This window comes from Schistocerca americana, chromosome 5 (assembly GCF_021461395.2).
Source record: "Schistocerca americana isolate TAMUIC-IGC-003095 chromosome 5, iqSchAmer2.1, whole genome shotgun sequence".
In the NCBI taxonomy this organism is placed as follows: domain Eukaryota; kingdom Metazoa; phylum Arthropoda; class Insecta; order Orthoptera; family Acrididae; genus Schistocerca; species Schistocerca americana.
In genome coordinates this window covers 131,348,955-131,374,427 of record NC_060123.1, presented here as the reverse complement: position 1 = coordinate 131,374,427, position 25,473 = coordinate 131,348,955, and the positions used below count along the sequence as shown (strand labels likewise).

Sequence of the window (25,473 nt, the reverse complement as noted above, 5' to 3'; positions counted from 1 at the left end):
GTTCTGATATTTTTCAACAGAGCTGAACAATGACTTTAATGAGAATCTTGCTGTCTCACGTTAGTGAACTCTCCCACAATAGTTCACCTACACCTGAGTTACAGGCAGGATTTCCCATTTACATTCAACGGTCAGGTGCTATTCCAATACCGGAAGCCTCGGCAATAGTGATGATCTAAGAAGGGGAAAATAAGCTGAAAACGTGAATTGAAGTTTGTGTTAGAGAGGACATTGTAAATTAAAAACAATGTCGTATCAGAACATAAATAGTCATTTTGTCAAGTTAAATTCTAATTGCAGTAAGGCAAAGTACAGTCCATTCTGTTTTCTGGCATCTGTAATTTCATATTTGCAGACTACTGAAGTTATTGAGTTCTATTTTCAGTGGAAATAAGGGAGAAACAAACTATAGTTTCCATTAAAAAACCATATTCTGTGCCTGTCCTTTCAGTTGGAAGATCATGCAGTTTTGTACCTGCTTATCTCTTTCGGATCATCATACACATCCAACTGGATTTTAATAAATATTTCTGTTATAATTTAAGCATCTTATTCAGACCAATTACACTGAATACTTTACCTTATTTTTCCCAGCATATTTGTAATTTAACTTTGAAACCCACCTTTATGAGCTCATCATTAAACATTTATTTCCCATCACTCCATTTCATCTTAATGATTTTTTTCCACTACATTGCTTTCTCATTCTGTCTGCTAGTTTTGCAAATAGTTTTATGCATACAAGCAAAACTTTTTCTTTGACAACTTAATTTGGATGTGATTGTATTCTAAATTGGTAGTGAATTCTAGTGTTCCCAAATAATAAGACGAAAAGATTGCCGTTAAGCCTGGTCATTACATTTGGAGAAAAAAGGAAGTACATCATTACCAGTCTCATTCATCCCAATGACCTGAATAATTACTTCATTAGTTACCCTCTCCTACATTTGAAATACATGCTTCATAACACATACAATTTTGATAGATGTCTGCTTGCTCTAAAATTACTTACTCCTTCAAATAGTGTACTCTCACTTGTATAGAACGAATGCACTTAAAATAACTTGAATGAATTTTGTTTGAAATTTTGTGACTTTTGGGATACAGTTTTTGTTAGCTAGTATTACAATAGTTCCCTTAACGACTTGAAATAATATGCACCAGTGCTGCACCCATTAAGACAAGAGAAGCTACCATAGAAAGACCATTGACACCTGTTACAACAGAGATAACAAAAAAAAAAAAAATAATTGTCATACGTTGGAACCGCACTCTGATTCAATGAGTGACAACCAGGCACTCTGACCATATGCTGCTTGCACAGCAACACTAAAAGTTTTGAACTGCATGTAGCCTTGTTGGTCAAATCACCACATATTATGTGATCACTTTCAACATCCTAAGACCTTGTGTATTATGTTTAATTGGTAATACTTTTCAATGTTGTGTATAGCATGGCTTACTGGTGTGACAGTGTGTTATCACTGTAACCCAGCATGAGCATTAATGAGCAAAAGTATTGCAACAGTTTGTGACTTGGCTATACATGCCGAGAATGCCCAATGTGGGTCTTAGCCATTTTCAGTGTGAACAATTTTGTTTGGTCAACTGTACCTAGTCTAGTTCATGATGGGAGGGACCCTCCATGGTTTACAATCTCTGTGAAGATCCTTCTAAAGTAACAGTGATTACTGCATAATAGGTGTAAGGACAGGCATCGGGCTGTAGATAGAAATGTGCTAAATGAAATATGTTTGACTGTCAAACCTTCAATGACTATCACAGACAATTGAAAGATCTCTCAAAAAACAAGTCAAAAGCATAGCATCTGAACTCTGTGTTTCTTTTTTTTATGGTATTGCATATTAGTCTCAATGATGTTGAGAAATAACTGAGATCACAAAAATTAAAGAAGGATCCTATGTCTGAGGGAATTCCTGTCAGGTTTTAAAAAGAATTTGTAGCTCCTGTTTTAACCAAATTTATCATACATCCATCATACCGAAAATTTGATCCAGTGGCTGGCAGAAACCATTGGTCACACTCATCTACAGGAAGGGCAGCAGAAGTGACCCATAAAACTGCTGTCCATCTCTTATAGAATCCTAAAACATATTCTTAGCTCAAACATAATGTGTTATGTCAAACAGAGTTACTGCCATATGAAACAGAAAGGACTTTGAAAACAGCAGCCATGCAAAATGCAACTCACGATTTTCTCATATGACACCCTGAATGCCATGGATCAAAGCAATCAGTAGGGACCTGAAAAATTTGCATTTGTGGTAAGTGGAAATATACATGCAGATTCTGCTTCAAAATGCAAAAATGCAAATTTACAAAATAAATGCTATTTCATAGTGAACTGTATACAGGTGAACTATGTTAACCAGGGATAGTTTGGAGTAGCTTGATTTTGTGCATAAAAATTTTGAAAAGGCTACCAGAATGCATTTGCAAAATAAATAGCACACCCATGCATGAATGCAACAATGATTCTGTGTGCTCATAAGTTATGCTCTTGTCACATGTCAAACAGTGGGTGGTTGCAAGGTCTGTAGAAAAGTAGGATGGTCGCATAGACAAGATAGATGCCAGGTATGGCACTATATGGCGCAGCTACGGGACTTAACGTCTTACAACAGAGACTGCTAGCTAAAGTTGATATTATACAAAACTGTGGATACTTTAACATTGCAGTTTTAGGTTTGTGGTATTTCAAACTATGGTCGTATAATATACTGGTAAAGGTCAGGCAAGAACTAGCTCATTTACAATGAAGTCAGCCTCAGCTAGTAATTGTGTGATAGCCTTTATCATGAGCTCTGTGTACTCCACTATACTCTGTGTTGTTCATAGCTCATTATTTTCTTTTCTTAATTTGAAATGCATGAAAAGACTCTAATCCTGGTCCATCACAGGGTTCTAGTGGGACTCTCACAACACCAGAAGGGATTGGCAATCCATGTGTCAGTTCTGCTTCCTGAGAGAACACAGATGTAGGCTGGTGACATTGTGAAAGGGAGGCAGGACTTATTTGCCCCCATTGCTCTTCACTTGTGAGGCATTCATAGCTTGCTTGTTTACATTTGCAGCCACCTGCTATGTTATAATGTCCGCTCTATACCAGTCACACTGAGAGTCTTCATGTAAAGCACAAATAGAGCTATTTTTGATTGTATTACGACTATAAGTACCTTTTTGATTCTGTCTGTAGTGTTGTTAACTACAGGTCACATGGCCCATGGAAGGGCTCAGCATTATGGTAATCAGGGCTAATATGCTACAAATTTGAAATCAGTGTTTTGCATATATTTTAATTATTGAACTGGATGTGAAAACACAGATAATGTTGAGAAACATCTTAAATCTGAGAAGCACTCTGTTTAGCAGTGATAAAATGCTGCTGCTTCTCAATGAAACAATCATTTGCTGAAAGCTTAAATAGACCCAAAAGAAGATAACAAGCTAAGACTACTTCAGAAAAAAAGTTGAGTATTTGCAGAAGCAAATATTCCACTAATAAAGACCTTGTAAACAATAACAAAATAAGCCTTCTCTTTTATTACTATTTTATCTCCCGTAACTTTTTTTGTAGCAATTTCATCTTCAGATGCATAGCGGGGCAAACTTTTAAACTTATGTTTATTTATATAATGACCAAGAGGCCTCTCATTCATCGGACCAGAATTTCACATGTACAGTACTTTTTTTATGTCATAGTTATTAAGACACAACAATTTTAAAATGACAAATAGTATTAAAATTATTTGAGTGTCTGAAATGACAGTCTGACTAAATAATATGAACTATGGACTGATTAAGTTAATACTGGCAGTACTTATAATACTACAGCTGCTGCCATTAATAGTGATAATAGTAGTAATAGTAATAATAATAACAATAATAATAATTACATACAACATAAACTAATAAAACAACACATTCCCACATTCAAGTATGCAACACAAAATGTACTGGAGAATAATGAATACAAATTATACTGGAACAGAACCATTATAACAGATAAAACAATACCACAAAACAAACCTGACATCATACTCACCAATAAAAAGAAGGAATTAACACAACTAATCAAAATATCCATACCCAATACAACAAATATACAGAAGAAAACAGGAGAAAAAAAATTGAAAAATACATCCAACTGGCTGAGGAAGTCAAGGACATGTGGCATCAGGATAAAGTTGACATTATACCAATTACAGTATCAACTACAGGAGTCATACCACACAATATCCGCCAGTACATCAATGCAATACAGCTTCATCCAAATGTATATATACAACTACAGAAATCTGTAATTATTGATACATGTTCAATTACCCGAAAGTTCCTAAATGCAATGTAACATATACTGTACAGTTAAAAGGAAGTCATGCTTGATCAAGGTCTGCATCACTTTCCATTTTTAACCAGACATAACGTCTGAGAAAGGAAAGAAATAATAATAATGGCAAGAATAGCAATAATGATACTGTCAGATATAAAAATAGTTTGTAAATGTACAAAATAGATGTTTTCTGATCTAGCAAGTTCTGGGGACAGGAAATTTAAGGAGACTGCATCAGCTAAGAATACTGGGAACTGAGGGAGATCAGCTTGGAATGGGGGATGTACAAGGGCAACAGGTGCATACAGGAACAGTGGTAGTCCTTATTATTGCTTTACTAGATACTTTATTCAGTTCTCTTACACAAAGTGGGAGGTTATTCCAGAGTCCTGTTCCTATTACTGCAAAAACTTTGAGAAAGTGGCTGAAAGATGGAGTGGGACAGAAAAGATTTTGCTCTGATGGGAGTGGGTGTTTCTGCCATGTTGTTCAGACAAGAGCATTAAGGCCAAGGAGAGATATGAGGGACAGTGTCCATTGATGAGACAGTAGAGAAGACAGAGGATATAGAAACCTGTGCACTTGTCTGCTTGTCTGCACGTAGCAAGTCTTGCTGTGTATACGATCGTGATATGTGGTCAAAGGGTTGAACATCACAGGCATTCATAACAAGTTCGTTCTAGGCACCATGAGGTTTACCAAGAAAGGCCTTGCAGGATAATATCACTGTAATCAATAATTGGAGGTATAAGCATTTTCGCAAGCTTCTTCTTCAGGTCAAGATGGAAGACCTTTTTATATTTTTGTAGATGCTGATGCCTTCTTGCATATCACAGTTATGTACTCATTCCATATTATATTTTCATCTGTTATTACCTCTAGATGTTAGAGAAGTTGATATGTGACCCATTTAGGGTTAAATATTGTAGGGATTCCCAATATTTCTGGCTAATGGTCCTAGAATGACCAACGAGTACTGCATAGGTTTTGGATGGGTTGAGCTTTAATGCTATATTGTGTGCCAATTTTGATAGCGCACACATGTTGATACTGGGCTTCTTGTTTGTTGGCTTCAGGTTTATTGGTTTTGCACTTAGATACAACTGGAGATCATCAGTGTACATGTGGTATTTGCAGTAGTATAAAAATTATCACACATCATTTACATACAATGGAAAGAGTATAGGACCTAATACCAAACCCTGAGGGATGCCTGATACAACCTGCTTCCAGAGTAACTTTATAGTGCCAGACATGATGCACTGCTGGTGAGACATCAGGTATGAGTGAAACAATTGCACTGCACTTGGCAAGAAATTCAGGCTGCTAAATTTGGCAAGTAAAATGTCAAAGTCAACAGTGTCAAAGACTTTGCTGAAGTCTAAGGAGCACACAATAATTGCCTCTTGTGTAGTCATGGCAAGCTTCAGGTTATCTGTTACCTTTGTTAAGGCAGATGTTATACTGTGATCTTTATAGAAGCCTGATTGTTATTTGTCTAATAGGTTGTTTGTAGTTAGGTAACGTGCTAGCTGGTCAAGGACTACATATTTTAAGGTCTTGGACAGTGCAGAAAGAATGCAAACAGGTTGATACTCAGAGGGTGCTGTGGCAACATCCTTTTTAGGTAATGATTTATGTAGTCCTTGTTTCCAGGCCTCAGAGAAAACACTTGTGCTTGAGGAGTGATTGAAAATATCTATTATAGTGGGCTTAATCATTTGGACTGTGATGTGCAGTAGATGCTGATCCGATACACATGATGACTTTTTTGACACTATGTGCAAGTAATATGCTTTAGATAGAATTTTTTGCATCTGCACTTGTTTACTCCCACTGAGTAACCATTGAGTCTCTGTTTTGTTTGTGGTTCAGGTGTAGTTGTAGGTAATGTGGACTACCGTTTCAGATCTTTGGCTGGTACTATGGGATCAGCTGTAGCTTTTACTTTGCTATACCAAGACCACATAGGTTTTTCCATAGGACAACTGGTCTGTTTCTGGTGTCAGTTAATGCATGGGTATGCCTGAGTTTTGCATTTCTCACAGCTTGACTGACTCTGTTCCACTATTGCTGCTAAGAGAGATGATTTTTGGGCCTGGGAAATAGTCCATATGCCCAATTTGCAGTGTTTCTGAGTTTCATGAGATGTTTTAGCTCTTCAGTTAATGTCCACAGCACGTGGTTTAGCGGCTGGTGCTGTTGCCTCTAGAACATGGGGGCCGGGTTTGATTCCCAGCTGAGATCGAACTTTTCTCCACCCAGGGATTGGGTGTTTGTGTTGTTCTCATCATTTCATCATCATTTAGGGAAGTGGCGAGACTGGAAATCAAAAAGATTGGGAATTTGTATGGGCACTGGTAGCCACTCAGCTGAATGCCCCGTAAACCAGATATCATCTTCAGTTAGTCAAGGCGCAAAGTTCCTTCTTACTTTTCTGCTCTTTGGGGGGCATATTTGTCATAAAATTGAGTAACATTGATAGTAAGTCCATGAAGTTTTTTGTTTATGTCCAAGAATGGAACAGAAGATGTCCCCCAAACTATTTCGTGCACCTCAGTTGCAAGTGCAGAGAAATTAACACATTTAAAGTCCCAGTATGTAGTAAGTTATGATTTCTTTCTGGGACATTCTAACAAGTAGGTCATGAAAATTATATCATGGGCAGACATGTAGACTGGCAATGGCAAGGAAAGCGTTTCTGAAGAAGAGAAATTTGTTAACATCAAGTATAGATTTAAGTGTCAGGAAGTCGTTTCTGAAAGTATTTGTATGGAGTGTAGTCATGTATGGAAATGAAACATGGACGATAAATAGTTTGGACAAGAAGAGAATAGAAGCTTTTGAAATGTGGTGCTACAGAAGAATGCTGAAGATTAGATGGGTAGATCACATAACTAATGAGGAGATATTGAATAGAATTGGGGAGAAGAGGAGTTTGTGGCACAACTTGACTAGAAGAAGGGATCGGTTGGTAGGACATGTTCTGAGGCATCAAGGGATCACCAATTTAGTATTGGAGGGCAGCATGGAGGGTAAAAATTGTAGAGGGAGACCAAGAGATGAATACACTAAGCAGATTCAGAAGGATGTAGGCTGCAGTAGGTACTGGGAGATGAAGCAGCCCGCACAGGATAGAGTAGCCTGGAGAGCTGCATCAAGCCAGTCTCAGGACTGAAGACCACAACAGTGTCAGTATGGTACTGGAGCAAAGGATGCTTGAAAGTTTAGAAACACCAAAGCCACCAGATTAATCTTTATTCATGGTGCAAATGATATTTTTTGTGAATAGTTTTACTTAGGGCACCATTTGATCAATGTTTGCGGAATCCATACCGATTTCCTTAAAAAACTAATTGTGCCCTGTGCTTTACCTAGAAACATAGATATCTGAGCCAGGACCACTCCTTCTGCTTTTTCTTTAGAGGGTGTGACCTATGCCCTTTTCCGATAACAGAGAACAGTTCTCTACTGAAAGGCTGTACAATAAATTTAGATATTTATTTTTTATTTGCATTTTCTTTGCCTGGAGCCATCAGAATTGTAGCTTTTGAAATTATCTCGAAATTTTTGTGTGAAATTTACTCTAATTTCACTAAGTCTTGTGACCATGTTGAGTTTTAGAAATTACAGCTGTTTTTCAATGCAGCATGTACTTACTGCTGGGTCAGTTGTCTTTGTGGCGGTACAGCAATTGCATGCTGACTTCTTTTGTTTTATTTGCTTTGTGAATGACCATTTCATCTTTCATTATGCGGGTATTTATTTTTGTCCTTGTCTGGCCAACAAGTGCCTGGACACTAATGTATGTCATACTGATGGCCTTAACATGTGATCAAAATTACATAAGTGAGATAGAGTGTCATCAAACAGGCTGACTTGGAGCAGGAGAGGCACCACAGGACATTTTAATTCCCACTGTCTATACTTTTACAAATAAATTCATAAAACTTTGTAAGCATGATCAGGAAGGATTCAGGATTCACAATCTTAGCAGTGGAAGTTCAAAAACATAACCAAATAATTTTTTTACATGTGAAATTTCATCATTTTTTCACTTATCATTGGCTGCATTTGTTGCTATAGGTACACTTTTCTTCATAAGTAAGAGAGATTCTTTGATAAATTTTCCACAGCATACAAACCTTACTTACAGGTGTATGAAACCTTAGAATTTATTAAATTTATGAAAAAATGAATGAGCTTTTACATTTTCAACTTCATGTTTGGAAAAAAACTCAAATTTTATAGTTAATTATGTCAACTTTTACCGCAGTTTTTAATAGATTTGGAAAATTCTAATGGTCATGCTGACAAAGTTTTATGAATTTATTTGTAAACGCATGCATGATAAGGAACAGGCACTGTGGCGACTACACCCATTATGAAATACATGAACTTTGCATCGTAATTCAGAATAACACAGGCACTTCAATATCGTATTTATCTGCCGACACCAGGCAAACAACTTTCCAATAAAATGCCTCCCCTGTAAAGGAACATACATAATGGTTGTACAAGTACAGGTTGTGGACACATGGTTGACAGCATATGGAAGGTTGATTCTAACTGTAAGTCTTGCTCAAATAGGCAAATGGTAAGGTAACCACTCACGATAAGTGGGAAATCTGGCTTTGAGTCCCAGTCTGGCACAAATTTTAATTGTTGTCTTTCCGTTATGCAGCTGATGGTACTCCATATTCATCATTATGAATACATTTCATGTAGAATTACTTGCGTTTTTTAAATAGAGTTTTAGCATAATGTAAGAGTGAGAACCAGGAACTTGGATTACTAAATTTTGCCTTTTCAGTTTCTGTCACAGCTGCATTAAAAAAAAAATGCCATGCTGAGTGGCCGCACAGTTTGAGGCACCATGTCATGGATTGCATGGCCCCTCCCACCAGAGGTTCGAGTCCTCCCTCCGGCATGCATGTGTGTGTTGTTCTTAGCATGAGTTATTTTAAGTAGTGTGTATGTCTAGGAACTGATGACCTCAGCAGTTTGGTCCCTTAGTAATTCACACACACACACACACACACACACACACACACACACACATTGAAAATTTTTAAAATTTTTATTTGTGGTGACTAGTTTCAGACTTAGGTTTTGGTTGGAATCACATGATGGTATTTTGCTATTGAATCAAAGGCTTCACACATTTGAGTTTGTTTCTGTTAACAGCTGCCTATCAGTGGTGTTACTTTCTGCATTGCGTCTGTTGTGTAGCAAGCACAGTATCTTAAGAATTTTCTTGATATTGCTTGTATACCAATAGAAACCACAAGGAACCTATTTTTCTAGAATGTGGTTAACTATTCACATTTCGTCTCCATGTTTAATACACAAGTTATATTATTCTAGCTTTAGCCTAATATCACGTGCATCAAAATATCTATGAAGATAATTGTGAGGAGAAATGAAGACAAGGTGATGGATATACAAAGTGAAGATCAGTTTGGAATCAGGAGAGGATTACGAACAAGAGAAGTGATTCTGGCACAAAAGCTTCTTATTGAAAAGCAAATACAGAGAAATAAACCAACTAATATTGCCTTTGTAGAAATGGCATTTGATAAATGTTATTTGATGAGAGGTATTCAGAGTGTTGAAGAAAGCAAGTCTAAAATACAAAAATATGCAGGTGACACACAACTTCTATAAGAAAGAAGAGGCTGTGAGTAGGAATTTTCATCAAGGACAACAAGCAAAAATTAGAAAAGCTCTGAGACAAGGATGTGTTCTTTCCCCTCTTACATTCACTGCTTTTGTCCAGGAAGCTGTAGACCAAATTTGTGAAACTGCTGAAGTGGGAATCAAAATTAACGAGCAGATGATAGACATGCTACATTACACAGATGATATAGCTACAATCACAGAGATGAAAGGAGATCTAGAGAAGGTCCTCAGTACAATGGAAAGGATGTTCTGCAGTCAGTATGGTATGAGAATAAGCATATAATAGAATAAAGTATGGTATGCAGTGTTGAAGAAGAGTTTCAACCTTTAAGAATAAGAATTGGAAGAGAAGAGTTAGAAATGATAGAGGAATTTATGTCTTTGGGGAGCAGGGTCACAGAGAATGGTTGAAGCCAGAAAGAAATTCCAAGCAGAATACAGCAAGATAAAATTGCATTTAATCTTAGGAAGAATGAACTCACCAGCAAGAACATCAGTCTGGAAATAAGGAAATGGGTTATTAAAGGATTTGTTTGGGTTGTGGTCCTTTACATGTGCGAAACTTGGATATAGGAAAAAAAAGACAGAAGACAGCTAGAAGCCCTGGAAATTTGGTGCTACAGATGGATGATGATGATCAGCTGGAGAGACCAACGAAGAGGTGCTAAGAAGAGTCAGGAAACTGGATCTCCATAGAGAAGCTTCCAAATAAGAAGAGGCAAACTGATAGGACACATTTTGTGACACAATTGGAGCTATTGAGGGAAAGAATCACTGGGGACAATGAAGGATATAATACATGCAGCGTATTTTGAATGATTTGTGATGCACTACGTACATGGAAATGAAGAGGAAGGCAGACAGAAGACTGCTGCAAACTAATGTCAGTGTTGAAGACTTAAGAGACAGAGCTCTATTCAATCTGCTTCTTACTTATCACACAGAACATACATCATTTGCTGCTGATTTTTTATCCCATTTGTGTATTTGAGGCCATTTTTCTTTACTATTGCATTATGATCACTGATCACAGTGTTCATGCGAATGTAGGTGAAAGTTATTTATTTCACCCACACAAAAAGATCTGATCGTCCAATAATTGCAACTGAATGTTTGCTTTTGACAAAATCACAGTATCCATAATGCCTCAATGCCAGTACTGCGTAGAGTTGACTGTGCTACAGTGCTCTAAATGAACAATAGGCAAAGGATTGTTTTTGGCTCTAAGTTCTGCAAATTTGACATTGAGTACTTATTTTCCAATATGCAGAACGTCCCAGGAGAAATAGTCAATATTCAGGAATATGACAGGAATGATCATCTGAAGCAAAAGAGTCCACTAAACATGGGCTCTGAAGTGCAGAACCTAAGAATTATGAGCACTTCCTCATCTTCAATAATGTGAAGAAAAAATCTGTTCTACCGCAAGCTCTTTGCTTTCCCTATTTTGGGAGGAGGTAGTATGGATGAAAACAAGGAAAAAATTGACTAGTAAATATGGTCTCTAGAATGTATACCTGAAGAGCTATGAGCACTTGCTCAGTGAAAGGGATGTGTTACTCTGTAGAGACAATGACCAAGTGCTCATAGTTCTTAGGGTATGTGCTTTAGGGGCCCTGTTTACTGGACACTTTTTTCTTGCTTTGGTCCATACTACCACCTCTCGGGATATGGAAAGCAAAGAGCTTGTAGCAGTAGCAGAGGAGATTTGTTTCAAAATAGTGAAAGTGAGAAAGTGCTCATAGTTCATAAGGTATGCATTGCAGAGTCCATGTTTACTAGACTTTTTTGCTCCAGATGGTTGTCACTGTCATATCCCTGAATATTGACACACTCTATGTTATCTTGTTTAATAGATGAAAACTTGATTGTGCAGTGGTTTGCCCATATTTTGGTGTATGAGTCATAAACTGGATGTTGCAGGCACTACAGTATTCTTTACCCTCATCAGTCAGAGTACAAATACGCAAGAAAACTGCGCTGTTCACCATTATACAGTGAACTAGAAAGCAGAGGTGCTGTATTTGGAACACGCATGGGTTATGAAAGACCTCTTTACTTTGATTCAACATACAAGCGTAAGTAGCATAAATAGTACTAAGATATCTATCGGGATAAATTTTTGTAACTCTCCTTGCCGGCCGAAGTGGCCGTGCGGTTAAAGGCGCTGCAGTCTGGAACCGCAAGACCGCTATGGTCGCAGGTTCGAATCCTGCCTCGGGCATGGATGTTTGTGATGTCCTTAGGTTAGTTAGGTTTAACTAGTTCTAAGTTCTAGGGGACTAATGACCTCAGCAGTTGAGTCCCATAGTGCTCAGAGCCATTTGAACCATTTAACTCTCCTTGTGCTAATTTTGGATATATGTTACTGATGCCCTTGTTTATATCTTGTAATTTGTTGTTGTGTTTGTTACCTTTCTCAGGTGGTGATCCTTTACCCGAAATGCCTCGAGGAAGCTTCTACAAACCAAAGTTCTTTGACTTTATGCGTGAAGAATATTTGGCATGCAGAGAAGGAGTTGGCATAATTGACATGTCGTCATTCTCTAAGATAGAAATAAAGGTGAACTTCAGTGCTTTATATCCTATACTTCGTATATTTAGTATGGTCTTTTTATACACACACTCACTCATTCACTCGCACACACACACACACACACACACACACACACACACACACACACACACACACACACACCTGTAAGATCATCCTGACTGACTATATTGTGCTGACTGATTACATTGTAGCTGCCCTGCAGCTTGACTGGGGTGAGGTGTTATTCAGAGGGCAAAGGGGAAGAAGGTGGGGAGCGGGAGGAAGATTTGAAGGACTGTCGCTGACAGCTGGGAGTGAGAGGCAGCAGGTGCATGGAATAAGATTTCCGCGTCAGTGAGCTCTTTTTATATAATTTCTTATTGTACAAGGTGATTAATTTTTCAGGATTAGAGAGGGAACGTCCATCTTTCATTGTTGTATCAGCATTAAATAGGTCAGGTTATATGGGTGCTGAACACAGCAAGGTAACATGATGCACTTTGCCAATCTTTATTTGTAGAAATGTTTTAATCTCTTGCCTGCTTTGGAACCATTCAAATCATGTTTCATGGACTGCTGATGTCTGAGAAATGTTATCTTCCAATGGTACTTCCTGATGCATTCATTCCAGTTCTGTCTCTAACTGCTGATCTAGAAACCTTCTGCGTTGATGACCAAAATATTTCATGCACTTAACAAGCCATATATACATTTTGCTTAATGTACCACTGCTGCTCTGTTCCATAAACACCACTAGAATAAACATAATAGCATTTTGTATTGTAATAATAATAATAATAATAATAATAATAGTAATAGTTTCAAAAGGAAGATTCACCTGAGGAAACTATACAATTACAAAGAAACGGAATGGCTGGCCAAACTTTTGGGAGATGAAATTCCAGTACTGCCAATAGGCACATTTACAGGTGAAACGAACTTCTTACCTTTCAGAACTTCTATTTCCTTGCTGAGGGTGGAAAATTGAAGAGGTTGTGGAAGGTCAGAAAGGAGGGCCTGGTCACTCAAACCTCCCAGAATGAGAAGAGAGGAACCCCCAGAACACCTGTTGTAAGAAACTTAAATTTGTTACATTTTACTTAGCTAAACTAAACTCAAATAACAAGCTCCTCATGCGGTCCATCAATGCCCAGGTTATGTACTGCCAATAGGCACATTTACAGGTGAAACGAACTTCTTACCTTTCAGAACTTCTATTTCCTTGCTGAGGGTGGAAAATTGAAGAGGTTGTGGAAGGTCAGAAAGGAGGGCCTGGTCACTCAAACCTCCCAGAATGAGAAGAGAGGAACCCCCAGAACACCTGTTGTAAGAAACTTAAATTTGTTACATTTTACTTAGCTAAACTAAACTCAAATAACAAGCTCCTCATGCGGTCCATCAATGCCCAGGTTATGTAGACCGACTGCTGTGTCATCCTCTGCCTTGCAACGTCATATGGATGTGGTATGTTTTGCCAACTTTTCAGACTGTAGACCCACCACTCCTCATTCAGGCAGTTCTGAATTGGCACCACAAGGCTTAGTCCACCCCAAGCAGTCCTTCCAAGAAGGAAAAATTCGTGGCAGTTCCAGTAGTCAAACTGGGTCCTCCTCATAACAGCCATCTGTGCTGACCACTAGACCCAAATACCTTCAAAAAAGAAAAGCTCTATTTATTTAGAGAGCAGTCAAAGATCTTTCATAGTGAATGAAATGGATTTTCTGTCAGAATTTGTTGAAGGTGGTCTTTTAATTTGGTGTTAGGAAGGGCTGTGACACTTCTAGGACATTAGCTAGCTTTGTGTTTGTGGAGGCAACGTATATTTTAAAATGACTGGAAAGTATTTTTAATATTATGTCTGTACAGAAGCGTAGCAAATTGCCAGAGACCACACCACACAACAGAAATATTACATTATTCTTAGCATTTCCATTTATCCATGTGGACAGTATTCACTGAGGAGCCAAAGAAACTGGCACACCTGCCTAATATCGTGTAGTGTCCCCGCGAGCACGCAGAAGTGCCACAACACAATGTGGCATGGACTTGACTAATGTCTGAAGTAGTGCTGAAGGGAACTGACACCATGAATCCTGCAGGGCTGTCCAGGGAGGCAAAGGGGAGGAGGGGGGGGGGGGGGAGGAGGAAATCTTCCTGAACAGGGTTGCACTTCTGTCACATTGAAACATTCTCTGCAGTCGTGGTTGGTTCCGTTCTTGCAGGATGTTTTTCTGGCCAAGACAATGTCAGAGATTTGATGTTTTACCGTATTCCTGATATTCATGGTACCCTCATGAAATGGTCATACAGGAAAGTCCCCACTTCATCATTGGAGAAGCTGTGTCCCATCCCCAGCTATAACACCATGTTCAAATTCACTTAAATCTTCATAACCTGCCGTTGTAGCAGCAGTAACCGATCTAACAACTGTGCCAGATGCTTGTTGTGACCATTGCACCATATTCTGCCTGTTTACATGTCTCTGTATTTGAATACACATAAACATGCAGTAAATGAAGCAGGCAAAAAGGAATACAAACGTCTCAAAAATGAGATCGACAGGAAGTGCAAAATGGCTAAGCAGGGATGGCTAGAGGACAAATGTAAGGATATAGAGGCTTATCTCACTAGGGGAAAGATAGATACTGCCTACAGGAAAATTAAAGAGACCTTTGGAGAAAAGAGAACCACTTGTATGAATATCAAGAGCTCAGATGGAAACCCAGTTCTAAGCAAAGAAGGGAAAGCAGAAAGTTGGAAAGAGTATATAGAGGGTCTATACAAGGGTGATGTACTTGAGGACAATATTATGGAAATGGAAGAGAATGTAGATGAAGATGAAAAGGGAGATATGATACTGCGTGAAGAGTTCGACAGAGCACTGAAAGATCTAAGTCGAAACAAGGCCCCGGGAATAGACAACATTCCATTAGAACTACTGACAGCCTTGGGAGAGCCAGTCCTGACAAAACTCTACCATCTGGTGAGCAAGATGTATGAGACAGGTGAAATACCCTCATACTTTAAGAAGAATATAATAATTCCAATCCCAAAGAAAGCAGGTGTTGACAGATGTGAAAATTACCGAACTATCAGTTTAATAAGTCATGGCTACAAAATACTAATGCGAATTCTTTACAGACAAATGGAAAAACTAGTAGAAGCCGGCCTCGGGGAAGATCAGTTTGGATTCCGTAGAAATATCGGAACACGTGAGGCAATACTGACCCTACAACTTATCTTAGAAGCTAGATTAAGGAAAGGCAAACCTACATTTCTAGCATTTGTAGACTTAGAGAAAGCTTTTGACGATGTTGACTGGAATACTCTCTTTCAAATTCTGAAGGTGGCAGGGGTAAAATACAGGGAGCGAAAGGCTATTTACAATTTGTACAGAAACCAAATTGCAGTTATAAGAGTCGAGTGGTATGAAAGGGAAGTAGTGGTTGGGAAAGGAGTGAGACAGCGTTGTAGCCTCTCCCCAATGTTATTCAATCTGTATATTGAGGAAGCAGTGAAGGAAACAAAAGAAAAATTCGGAGTAGGTATTAAAATCCATGGAGAAGAAATAAAAACTTTGAGGTTCGCCAGTGACATTGTAATTCTGTCAGAGACAGCAAAGGACTTGGAAGAGCAGTTGAATGGAATGCATAGTGTCTTGAAAGGAGGATATAAGATGAACATCAACAAAAGCAAAACAAGGATAATGGAATGTAGTCGAATTAAGTCGGGTGATGCTGAGGGAATTAGATTAGGAAATGAGACACTTAAAGTAGTAAAGGAGTTTTGCTATTTGGGGAGCAAAATAACTGATGATGGTCGAAGTAGAGAGGATATAAAATGTAGACTGGAAATGGCAAGGAAAGCATTTCTGAAGAAGAGAAATTTGTTAACAGCGAGTATAGATTTAAGTGTCAGGAAGTCGTTTCTGAAAGTATTTGTATGGAGTGTTGCCATGTATGGAAGTGAAACATGGGCGATAAATAGTTTGGACCAGAAGAGAATAGAAGCTTTCGAAATATGGTGCTACAGAAGAATGCTGAAGATTAGATGGGTAGATCACATAACTAATGAGGAGGTACTGAATAAGATTGGGGAGAAGAGAAGCTTGTGGCACAACTTGACTAGAAGAAGGGATCGGTTGGTAGGACATGTTCTGAAGCATCAAGGGATCACCAATTTAGTATTGGAGGTCAGCGTGGAGGGTAAAAATCATAGCGGGAGACCAAGAGATGAATACACTAAGCAGATTCAGAAGGATGTAGGCTGCAGTAGGTGCTGGGAGATGAAGCAGCCTGCACAGGATAGAGTAGCCTGGAGAGCTGCATCAAGTCAGTCTCAGGACTGAAGACCACAACAACAACATCATGGCAATACCAGTTTCTTTGGTGCTTCAGTGTGTATTAACACATGATTTTTATGTAGTCTATTGTCATTGTTGTTCTGTGAGGTGTTTTATGGTTCTCTTGGAGTCCATTGTGAATAGAATCTCCATATGGTCTTCTTTCAGTTGTTTAATGTGTTACAGAAACAATGTTGGTATTTTCATACAAATACTACTCAAATTTATTTTATGTTCATTTCCCGTGCAGTTGATTTGATGACTTTTTTTTTTTTTTTTTGTCCATAAGGTACCAGACATGCCCAAACAATCAAGAGCCATGAACATTTGTGCAGAGCAGGTGGATGCCGTAAGGAAATTGTGGGAAATGGGCTATGGGTGATCTAATAGCAGAATATTGACACAGCATAGACATACCGTTTCCCACACTATTTATTAGTAAGCACAGATACATGCACATGTAAGCATTACAAGCATACAGAGCATGCTAACTCCCACTGCCTTGCGGGGCAGCATCCCTCATTTAGAGAGTCGGAGATGTTATGCTGCTACAGAGACCCTCTTCATCCTGTAGTGCAGAGCACATGTGGTAGGGCATTGTCTGTCTTAAGTGATGTGATGACATACATGATGGATGACACACTGTAGTCAGCAAGGTGCTTTGGTGAGAGTCGGGGTGGAGGGTGTGGGGGTGGGGAGGGGGGCACAGAGCACCCCCAAGCACAGCGGCAGTGTGCGACTAATGGGTTGCCGCTGGCAGCATTAGCAGATAAGGGAGTGGTCTCAGTAACATTTTCAATTGTTGGGAGGCATGTTGGCAGTGTTGCCTAGCATTGTTGCTTCCACAGGAGGTGTTGCGGGGCAGGTGGCAGTGTAAGCCAAGGCGGTGATGGTGAGTGTATTATCTGCTGAGAAAATGGGAGGTGAGTCCTGCCGTGTCAACTTCCGGTGGAACAGGAGTGGTGTGTATGAAACTGTGTGTGGCAGTGCTTGCACCCAACTGCCTATCCATGTAGGTAGCGGCAATCAAGTGGTCAGTATTGCTTCACGTGATGGATATGTCATGATGCAGAAAATCATGGAGATTCACATGAACTTGGAAATTGACTAAAGGGTGCATTGGAGGCTATTGGGCAGGAAGTGTCTGTTGTGACAGGTCTGCTAAAGCCCATGCCACTGACACTGTTAGTCAAAAGTGTTTGTATCACTTTTCTACATTTGACATAGTTCTGTAAATGGTGGTGATAGGGCAGTATGCACTGTGTCTGTACATAGCATCATGTGAAAACACATGGCCAGGTCTGTACGAATAAAAATTTGTTGTCATGTGATGAGAAGGTGGTGGCATGTGGATGTATATGTGTGTGCATGCGTGCAACTAAGTATGGTAAGTCTTGGTCTGTGAGGATCGTTTCATACACTTCGAAGTCAGCGGGTAGAGTGAGTTGGTCACCATATAGTATTTTGGTGAGCGATGTGTCTAGGACCATTTGAATTCACATAGGTGACACAAGTCATTGAACAGTTGGGATTCAAACTGCCGACTGTGGTCTAACATTAAGGAGCACAGGCAGCCAAATCTGGCAATCGAGCTGTAGACAAAAGTTTTTGCTAATGTCTATGCTGATATGTCAGAAACGGGCATGGCCTCCACCCATCATGTCACACGATCTATCTTTGATAGACTGCAACTGTAGCCATGCGATTCGGGGAGTGGTCCTACGATGTCAATGTGGACATGTTGGAACTGCCCCTTTGGAATCGAAAATTTACCAAAGGGGGACTGTGTGCAGCCACTTTTTTCTTGCTGGCATGGAATGCAAGTCCTGGTCCACATGGCACAATACTTTTTAATGTTGGACCGAGTATGAGGTGTATGGTAGTGCACCTGCTCAGATGCACAAGGTTGTGGAGAAGGTCAAAAGTTGTCGTGTGACTGGAATTAATGGTCAGACCAGTCCATTTGAAATTTCACACAAAACTTACTTGGTCTTGCTGGGTAGCACGCATTGTTGCAGTTGGAGTACGGTGTCTGGTTTGTTAAACGAGCTGTGGAGATCGGCATCTCCTGCTTGTGCATCCGTGATTCTATCAACATCCAACTGGGTGGAGGTAACTGCAATAAAGGAAAGATAGTCCACCTCAGTATTATTGGCACATATAACATATCACATGTCAATAGTGAATTGTGCTATGAAATCCAGGTGGCAGAATTTGCTGGCTGCAGAATCCGCTGACAGGTTGTGGAATGCATCTGCCAATGGGTGGTAGCCTCTATATCTGGTAAGTGGTCTCCTCTCAGCTTCATCCTGAATGTGATGAACTTCTTCATCTATAGCTAATAGTTCGTGGTCAAATGTGGACCATTTTTTTCTGGGTGTCAGTAAGTTTGCATGAGAAAAACCTAAGTGGTTGAGTGATTCCATTGATCTCTTGCTGTAAAGCAGCTCCGATCGTGGGATCACTAGCATCAGACACGATAATTAGATGTGCATCAGACAATGAATGGGTGGGGGTCATGGCATGTAGCAAGTGCTGTTTTATTTTGTTGAAGGCCACTGGAATCTGCGTTGTTCAATTGAGGTGTCCTTTACCAGATGTATTCTTGCTGCTCAATGCTGGGGTAAGTGGTAGCAAATTCTCAGTGGCATGTGGCAATTGGTTCCTGTAGAAATTTATGATTCACACAAACCTATGCAGCTCTTGATAGTTGATGGGAGGTGGGAGAAGGTGTATCTGATCAGTTTTATCAGCAGCAGGATGCATCCCAGCCACATTGATGTGGTGTACGACAAAGGTCACAAGGAACTGCCAAAGTTGGCCCTTGTCATCATTTGTCACAACCAGTGAAAGATGAGCTTATCAGGGACAATATGCAAGTGATCGTCGCGATTTTGCTGATTTTGCGAAAAGATTATGATGTCATCTGAACAGGTGTATCAAAAAGGCAAATTGAACAGTACACTATCAATAAATCTTTGCAATGTCTGTGCTGCATATTTTAGTCCATACGACATGTAGACGAACTCAGAGAGATCGAGTGGCATGATTATTGCAGCTTTTAGTGCGTCTTTGTCTGCCATTGGAATTTGCAGGTATGCTGTTTTGCAATCAATGACACTGAAAAGTTTTGCACTGGCCAAGATGTGGGAAAGATCATGCAAGTTTGAATGGGTTAGTTGTCGACTGTATGTACGTTGAGGTGGTGGTAGTCTCTGCATAGGTGCCATGTACTGTTCTTTGTAGGAATTCGTTAAATTGGGGAGGCCCAAGCACTGTCTGATGGCCTGACTATGCTGCTTCAACCACTTTAAGTTTGTGGGGAGCTAGATGATGGGGCAGCAATGGACAAGGGGACCTGGTGTAGCTGTAATGTGGTGGACTGTACCTTCCCATATGGCACAGATTGTATGTGGTCTAATAGGGGAGCATGGACTGAATCCAGGAAGCAGGGTGCAACATGATTCGCCATCACTGTTAGTGTCACATGGCATTTTCTCAGGAGCGCACTTGAGTGGGGGTTGTAATGCTTTATTAACCCGAGAAGTAGCCATATTAGTGGCATGATGGTGGTAATCCATATTGAGATGATGGAGGTCATCGAGACGCTATTGGGCTGCATGTAGTGATGGGTGCTGTCCATGGTTCATCTCCATAGTTGTTTATCGGTGAGGCATGTGACCTGGTTGTCATGATGTAATGATGAATACTCTACATCTACATCTACATGGATACTCTACAAATCACATTTAAGTGCCTGGCAGAGGGTTCATCGAACCACCTTCACAATTCTCTATTATCCCAATCTTGTATAGCGCACGGAAAGAATGAATACCCATATCTTTTTGTATAAGCTCTGATTTCCCTTATTTTGTCATGGTGATCATTCCGCCCTATGTAGGTCGGTGTCTACAAAATAATTTCACATTCAGAGGAGAAAGTTGGTGATTGGAATTTCCTGAGAAGATTCCGTCGCAACGAAAAACGCCTTTCTTTTAATGTTTTCCAGCCCAAATCCTGTATCATTTCTGTGACACACTCTCCCATATTTCACGATAATACAAAATGCCCTGCCTTTCTTTGAAATTTTTCAGTGTACCCTGTCAGTCCTACCTGGTAAGCATCCCACACAGCGCAGCAGTATTCTAAAAGAGGACGGACAAGCGTAGTGTAGGCAGTCTCCTTAGTAGGTCTGTTACATTTTCTAAGTGTCCTGCCAAGAAAACGCAACCTTTGGTTAGCCTTCCCCAGAACATTTTCTATGTGTTCTTTCCAATTTAAATTACCTAGGTATTTAGTTGAATTTACGGCTTTTAGATTAGACTGCTTTATCGTGTAACCACATTTTAATGAGTTCCTTTTAGCACTCATGTGGATGACCTCACACTTTTCGTTATTTATGGTCAACTGCCACTTCTTGCACCATTCAGATATTTTTTCTAAATCGTTTTGCAGTTTATTTTGATCTCTGATGGCTTTATTAGTCGATAAACATCAGTGTCATCTGCAAACAACCGAAGACAGTAGCTCAGATTGTCTCCCAAATCATTTATATAGATAAGGAACAGCAAAGGGCCTATAACGCTACCTTGCAGAACGCCTGAAATCACTTCTGTTTCACTCTATGACTTTCCGGTAATTACTACGAACTGTGACCTCTTTGACAGGAAATCGCAAATCCAGTCACATAACTGAGACGATATTCCATAAGCACGCAATTTTACCACGAGCCGCTTGTGTGGTACAGTGTCAAAAGCCCTCCGGAAATCCAGGAATACGGAATTGATCTGGAATCCCTTGTCAATAGTACTCAGCACTTCATGTGAATAAAGAGCTAGTTGTGTTTCACAGGAACGATGTTTTCTAAACCCATGTTGACTGTGTGTCAATAGACTGTTTCCTTCGAGGTAATTCATAATGTTCGAACAGAATATATGTTCTAAAATCCTGCTGCATATCGACGTTAATGATATGGGCCTGTAATTTAGTGGATTACTCCTACTACCTTTCTTGAATATTGGTGTGACCTGTGCAACTTTCCGGTCTTTGGGTACGAATCTTTTGTCGAGCGAACAGTTGTATATGGTTGTTAAGTATGGAGCTAATGCATCAGCATACTCCAAAAGGAACCTAATTGGTATACAGTCTGGACCAGAAGACTTGCTTTTATTAAGTGATTTGAGTTGCTTCACTACTTCGAAGATATTTACTTCTACATTACTCATGCTGCAGCTGTTCTCGACTCAAATTCTGGAATATTTACTTCGTTTTCTTTTGTGAAGGCGTTTCGGAAGGCTATGTTTAGTAAATCTGCTTAGGCAGCACTGTCTTTGATAGTATCTCCATTGTTATCACGCAGAGAAGGCACTAATTGTTACTTGCCACTAATTTACTTCACATACGACCAGAGTCTCTTTGGGTTTTCTGCAGGTTTCAAGACAAAGTTTCATTGTGGAAACTGTTAAAGGCGTCTTGCATTGAACTCTGCGCTAAGTTTCGAGCTTCTGTAAAAGATCGCCAATCTTTGTGTCTGTTTAAGTTTGGCATGTTTGTTTCATTGTTTCTGCAACAGTGTTCTAACCCATTTTGTGTACCAAGGAGGATCAGCTCCATCGTCTGTTAGTTTATTTGGTGTAAACCTCTCAATTGCTGCCGATACTATTTCTTTAAATTCAAGCCACATCTGGTCTACACTTATATTATTAATTTGGAATGAGTGGAGATTGTCTCTCAGGAAGGCGTCAAGTGAATTTTTATCTGCTTATTTGAATAGCTATATTTTTCGCTTTTTTTCCGAGGATTTGGGGACTACAATATTCAATATTGCTATGACAACCCTGTGTTCACTAATCCCTATATCAGTTTTGATACTGGTTATTAACTCAGCTGCCTTTAAGCATAGCTGGTTGCAAAGTGCTTCGGTTTGTAGCTTCAGGTTGAGTAATGCATCGAGCGGTGGCAACCGCCCCGTTGTATGAGGAGGGTGTGATTTAAATCCAGCAGTAGGTGGTAGTGCCAGAAAAAGTTGGTTCCCAGGACTGGTCCCACTATCTCTGCCACTAAGAATGTTCAAGGTACTTGCTTAGCTATGCCGAGGTGATGTGTGCAGTTCCCGCAACTGCGATCACAGTGTCATTGGCCACGCCCAGTTACAGTGGCAACAGTAACAGTATAGCAGATGCAAGAGCAGGTGGTGGAATGCTCGCATCAGTGCTGGTATCAACAAGGAAATATGTATGCAGGTGCTTGTCATGGACTAATAGTTGGGGAACATCAGTCCATTGAATCGCTAAGTCGGTGCTGTGTTGTTGTGGTGTGCAGAGGCGTCTTGTTGATGATGAGTGGCATAGTATGCCTATGTCAGGTAGCTTCATGGTCGTCTGCAGTATTGTGCATCCTGCTCAAATCTGATGTGAATCCAGCAATAGTGTTGTTATGGGTGTGGAAGCAGGCAGTGCACTTGGTTGGCACGACTTTTGTTTATGCACAGAGTCTGGGTCATCGCCAGCTGTCAGCAATCTTAGCTGACACGGTAGGTGACTGTTGTCCGCCAAAGCTGTGAGGGGTGCTCAGGGTGGTAGAGACCGGGAGCATGGCCCAGTTCAGTCAGTCCGACTGTTGTCAGGCAGTTTGTGGCTGCGTGGAATGTCAGGACAGCTCGAGCTGGATCGTGAAAAATTGGTTTCATTGCAGGCATACTGTGTGCAGCGTGGCAACCGTTGGTTTTTGATTAGAATGCAGTGTTGTGATAATCCCTGCATTGTGTCAGTGAGTTGAAGTTTAAACTCCAGCAGTGCCTTCTCATCTCTAGCATCATTGTTTGGATGTTCTCTGGCAGTTTTAGGAGCCAAAGTGTCCATAGTGTGTGATCAGGCAGGAGTGCTAGATCAATTACAACTCACATGCTGTGACAGAGCAAAGACACCATGCTGTTGCCCAAAGTAGTCTTGTTGATGATGAGATATAGCTGTTGGTCAGGCGTTCATGTTAGTGTTGTAGCTGTAGTGTCTTGGCAGTTTCATATTCGTGAGAAGCCAGAATGACTAAAAGCACGTCACTACTAAGATCCACACAGTCTCTGAAGTGGTTAAGAAGTGTGTCCATGTTCTCGTCATCTCCAGTGATGCCACTGGCTGACGTCAAACACTCGCTGAGGTCAAACTACATTGTGGGAGAATCCGTGTGGAATAACGGTAGTTATGGACAGTATGATGGCCATCGGTGGTCTGAGTGTAAGGCACCATCACAAGGTTGTTATTTTTCATGAGAATACTACTGCCATAATTGTACAAAGCACAAATGTAGATTACAACTGACACTGTAGTATGAAATAAATTTTTCACATGTGATTTTATTCAAACACAAAGGCAGTACAAAAACTCTGCTTATGTACTTAATTATGTGTAAATACATGTGCAAAATGCACAGATTTTGCCATTAACTAGTTTTGTGACCCCTTCTACACAAGTGTACCAAAGGTGAACACTGTAGGATCAGTATATCCCACTAAAAACAACAAAAGTTTTGGTGCATAACAAAACATGTCTTCAGGATAAGGTGGCTTATGATGTGTCATGGAGTAGATGGTGTCTGTTTCCAAGAATCTGCATGTTCAGGTTTTCCAGCATTTCTGTGACACTCTCCTGTGTGTCAGACAAACCTGTGACCTTCCATGCTGCCATTATGTGTGTACCTTCTGAGCAATATTCTAAGAGAATTGTAGGTTGAATGTTTCCATAGTATCCTATCAATAAACCAAAGTCTGCCAGCTTTTTTACTGTGTATTGAGCATTCTTGGTCATTTCACACTGCTGCAGTTTTTGCACCCAGATATTTATATGAGGTGGCTGAGCCAATTTTGAGAGATTTATAATGTAGTCATTGATACTAAAATGTAGGAAAAAGAGATTACTATTACTGTAAAGAAGACATGTCAAGTTCCAGACAGGCACAATTAAAAGACACTCACATAAAGTTTTCGGCCACAGCCTTCGTCAGTCAAAGAGAGACACATACACTATTCACACACACACACACACACACACACACACACACACACAAGCAAGCACACATCACACACACACATGACTGCCAACTCCAGTGTCTTGGGCCAGAATACAACATCAATTGGGATGCAACTGGCAATGTGGAGGGGCAGAAGGGGAAGGGATATTAGCGTACGGGTGGGGAGACAGGAGAACGCTGTCTGGTGGAGTGTTCAGGGACTATACTACCAACAGGCACAGCTTCAGGAGGTTGTGAGGCAGGGAGGTGGGGAGGAAAAAGAAGAAGAAGAAGGAGCAAAAAATCCCTTCCATATAGCCTGGTCCTCCAGGGACAGCATCTCTGCTGTGACAAAAACTCCCTTGCTCAGTATGCTGAGGGTCTCACCAAGGCCTTCACAGACAGGCACTACCCCCAGACCTAGTCCACAATCAGATCTCCTGTGCCATTTTCCCTCACACTCCTAATCCTCCCACCACCCCCAAGAAACAGCCACAAAGGAGTGTCCCCTTCATCATCCAGTACCATCCCGGACGGAAACAACTGAACCACATT

At 40.2% G+C, this 25,473-nt stretch overlaps 1 protein-coding gene across 2 annotated transcripts in view; it reads left to right on the top strand.

Annotated features, from left to right (window-relative positions):
• The window catches only part of LOC124615854 (pyruvate dehydrogenase phosphatase regulatory subunit, mitochondrial-like), a 168,754-nt gene that overhangs the window by 92,861 nt on the left and 50,420 nt on the right, over window positions 1-25,473 (top strand). For both annotated transcript variants that reach the window (XR_006979814.1, XM_047144013.1), the window contains exons 10-11: window positions 11,960-12,114; window positions 12,460-12,599. Coding sequence is in view for 1 of the 2 variants with exons in the window: in XM_047144013.1 (XP_046999969.1) it covers window positions 11,960-12,114; window positions 12,460-12,599 (295 nt within the window). In the remaining variant the exon portion in view is untranslated. The remainder of the gene's footprint in view (window positions 1-11,959; window positions 12,115-12,459; window positions 12,600-25,473) is intronic.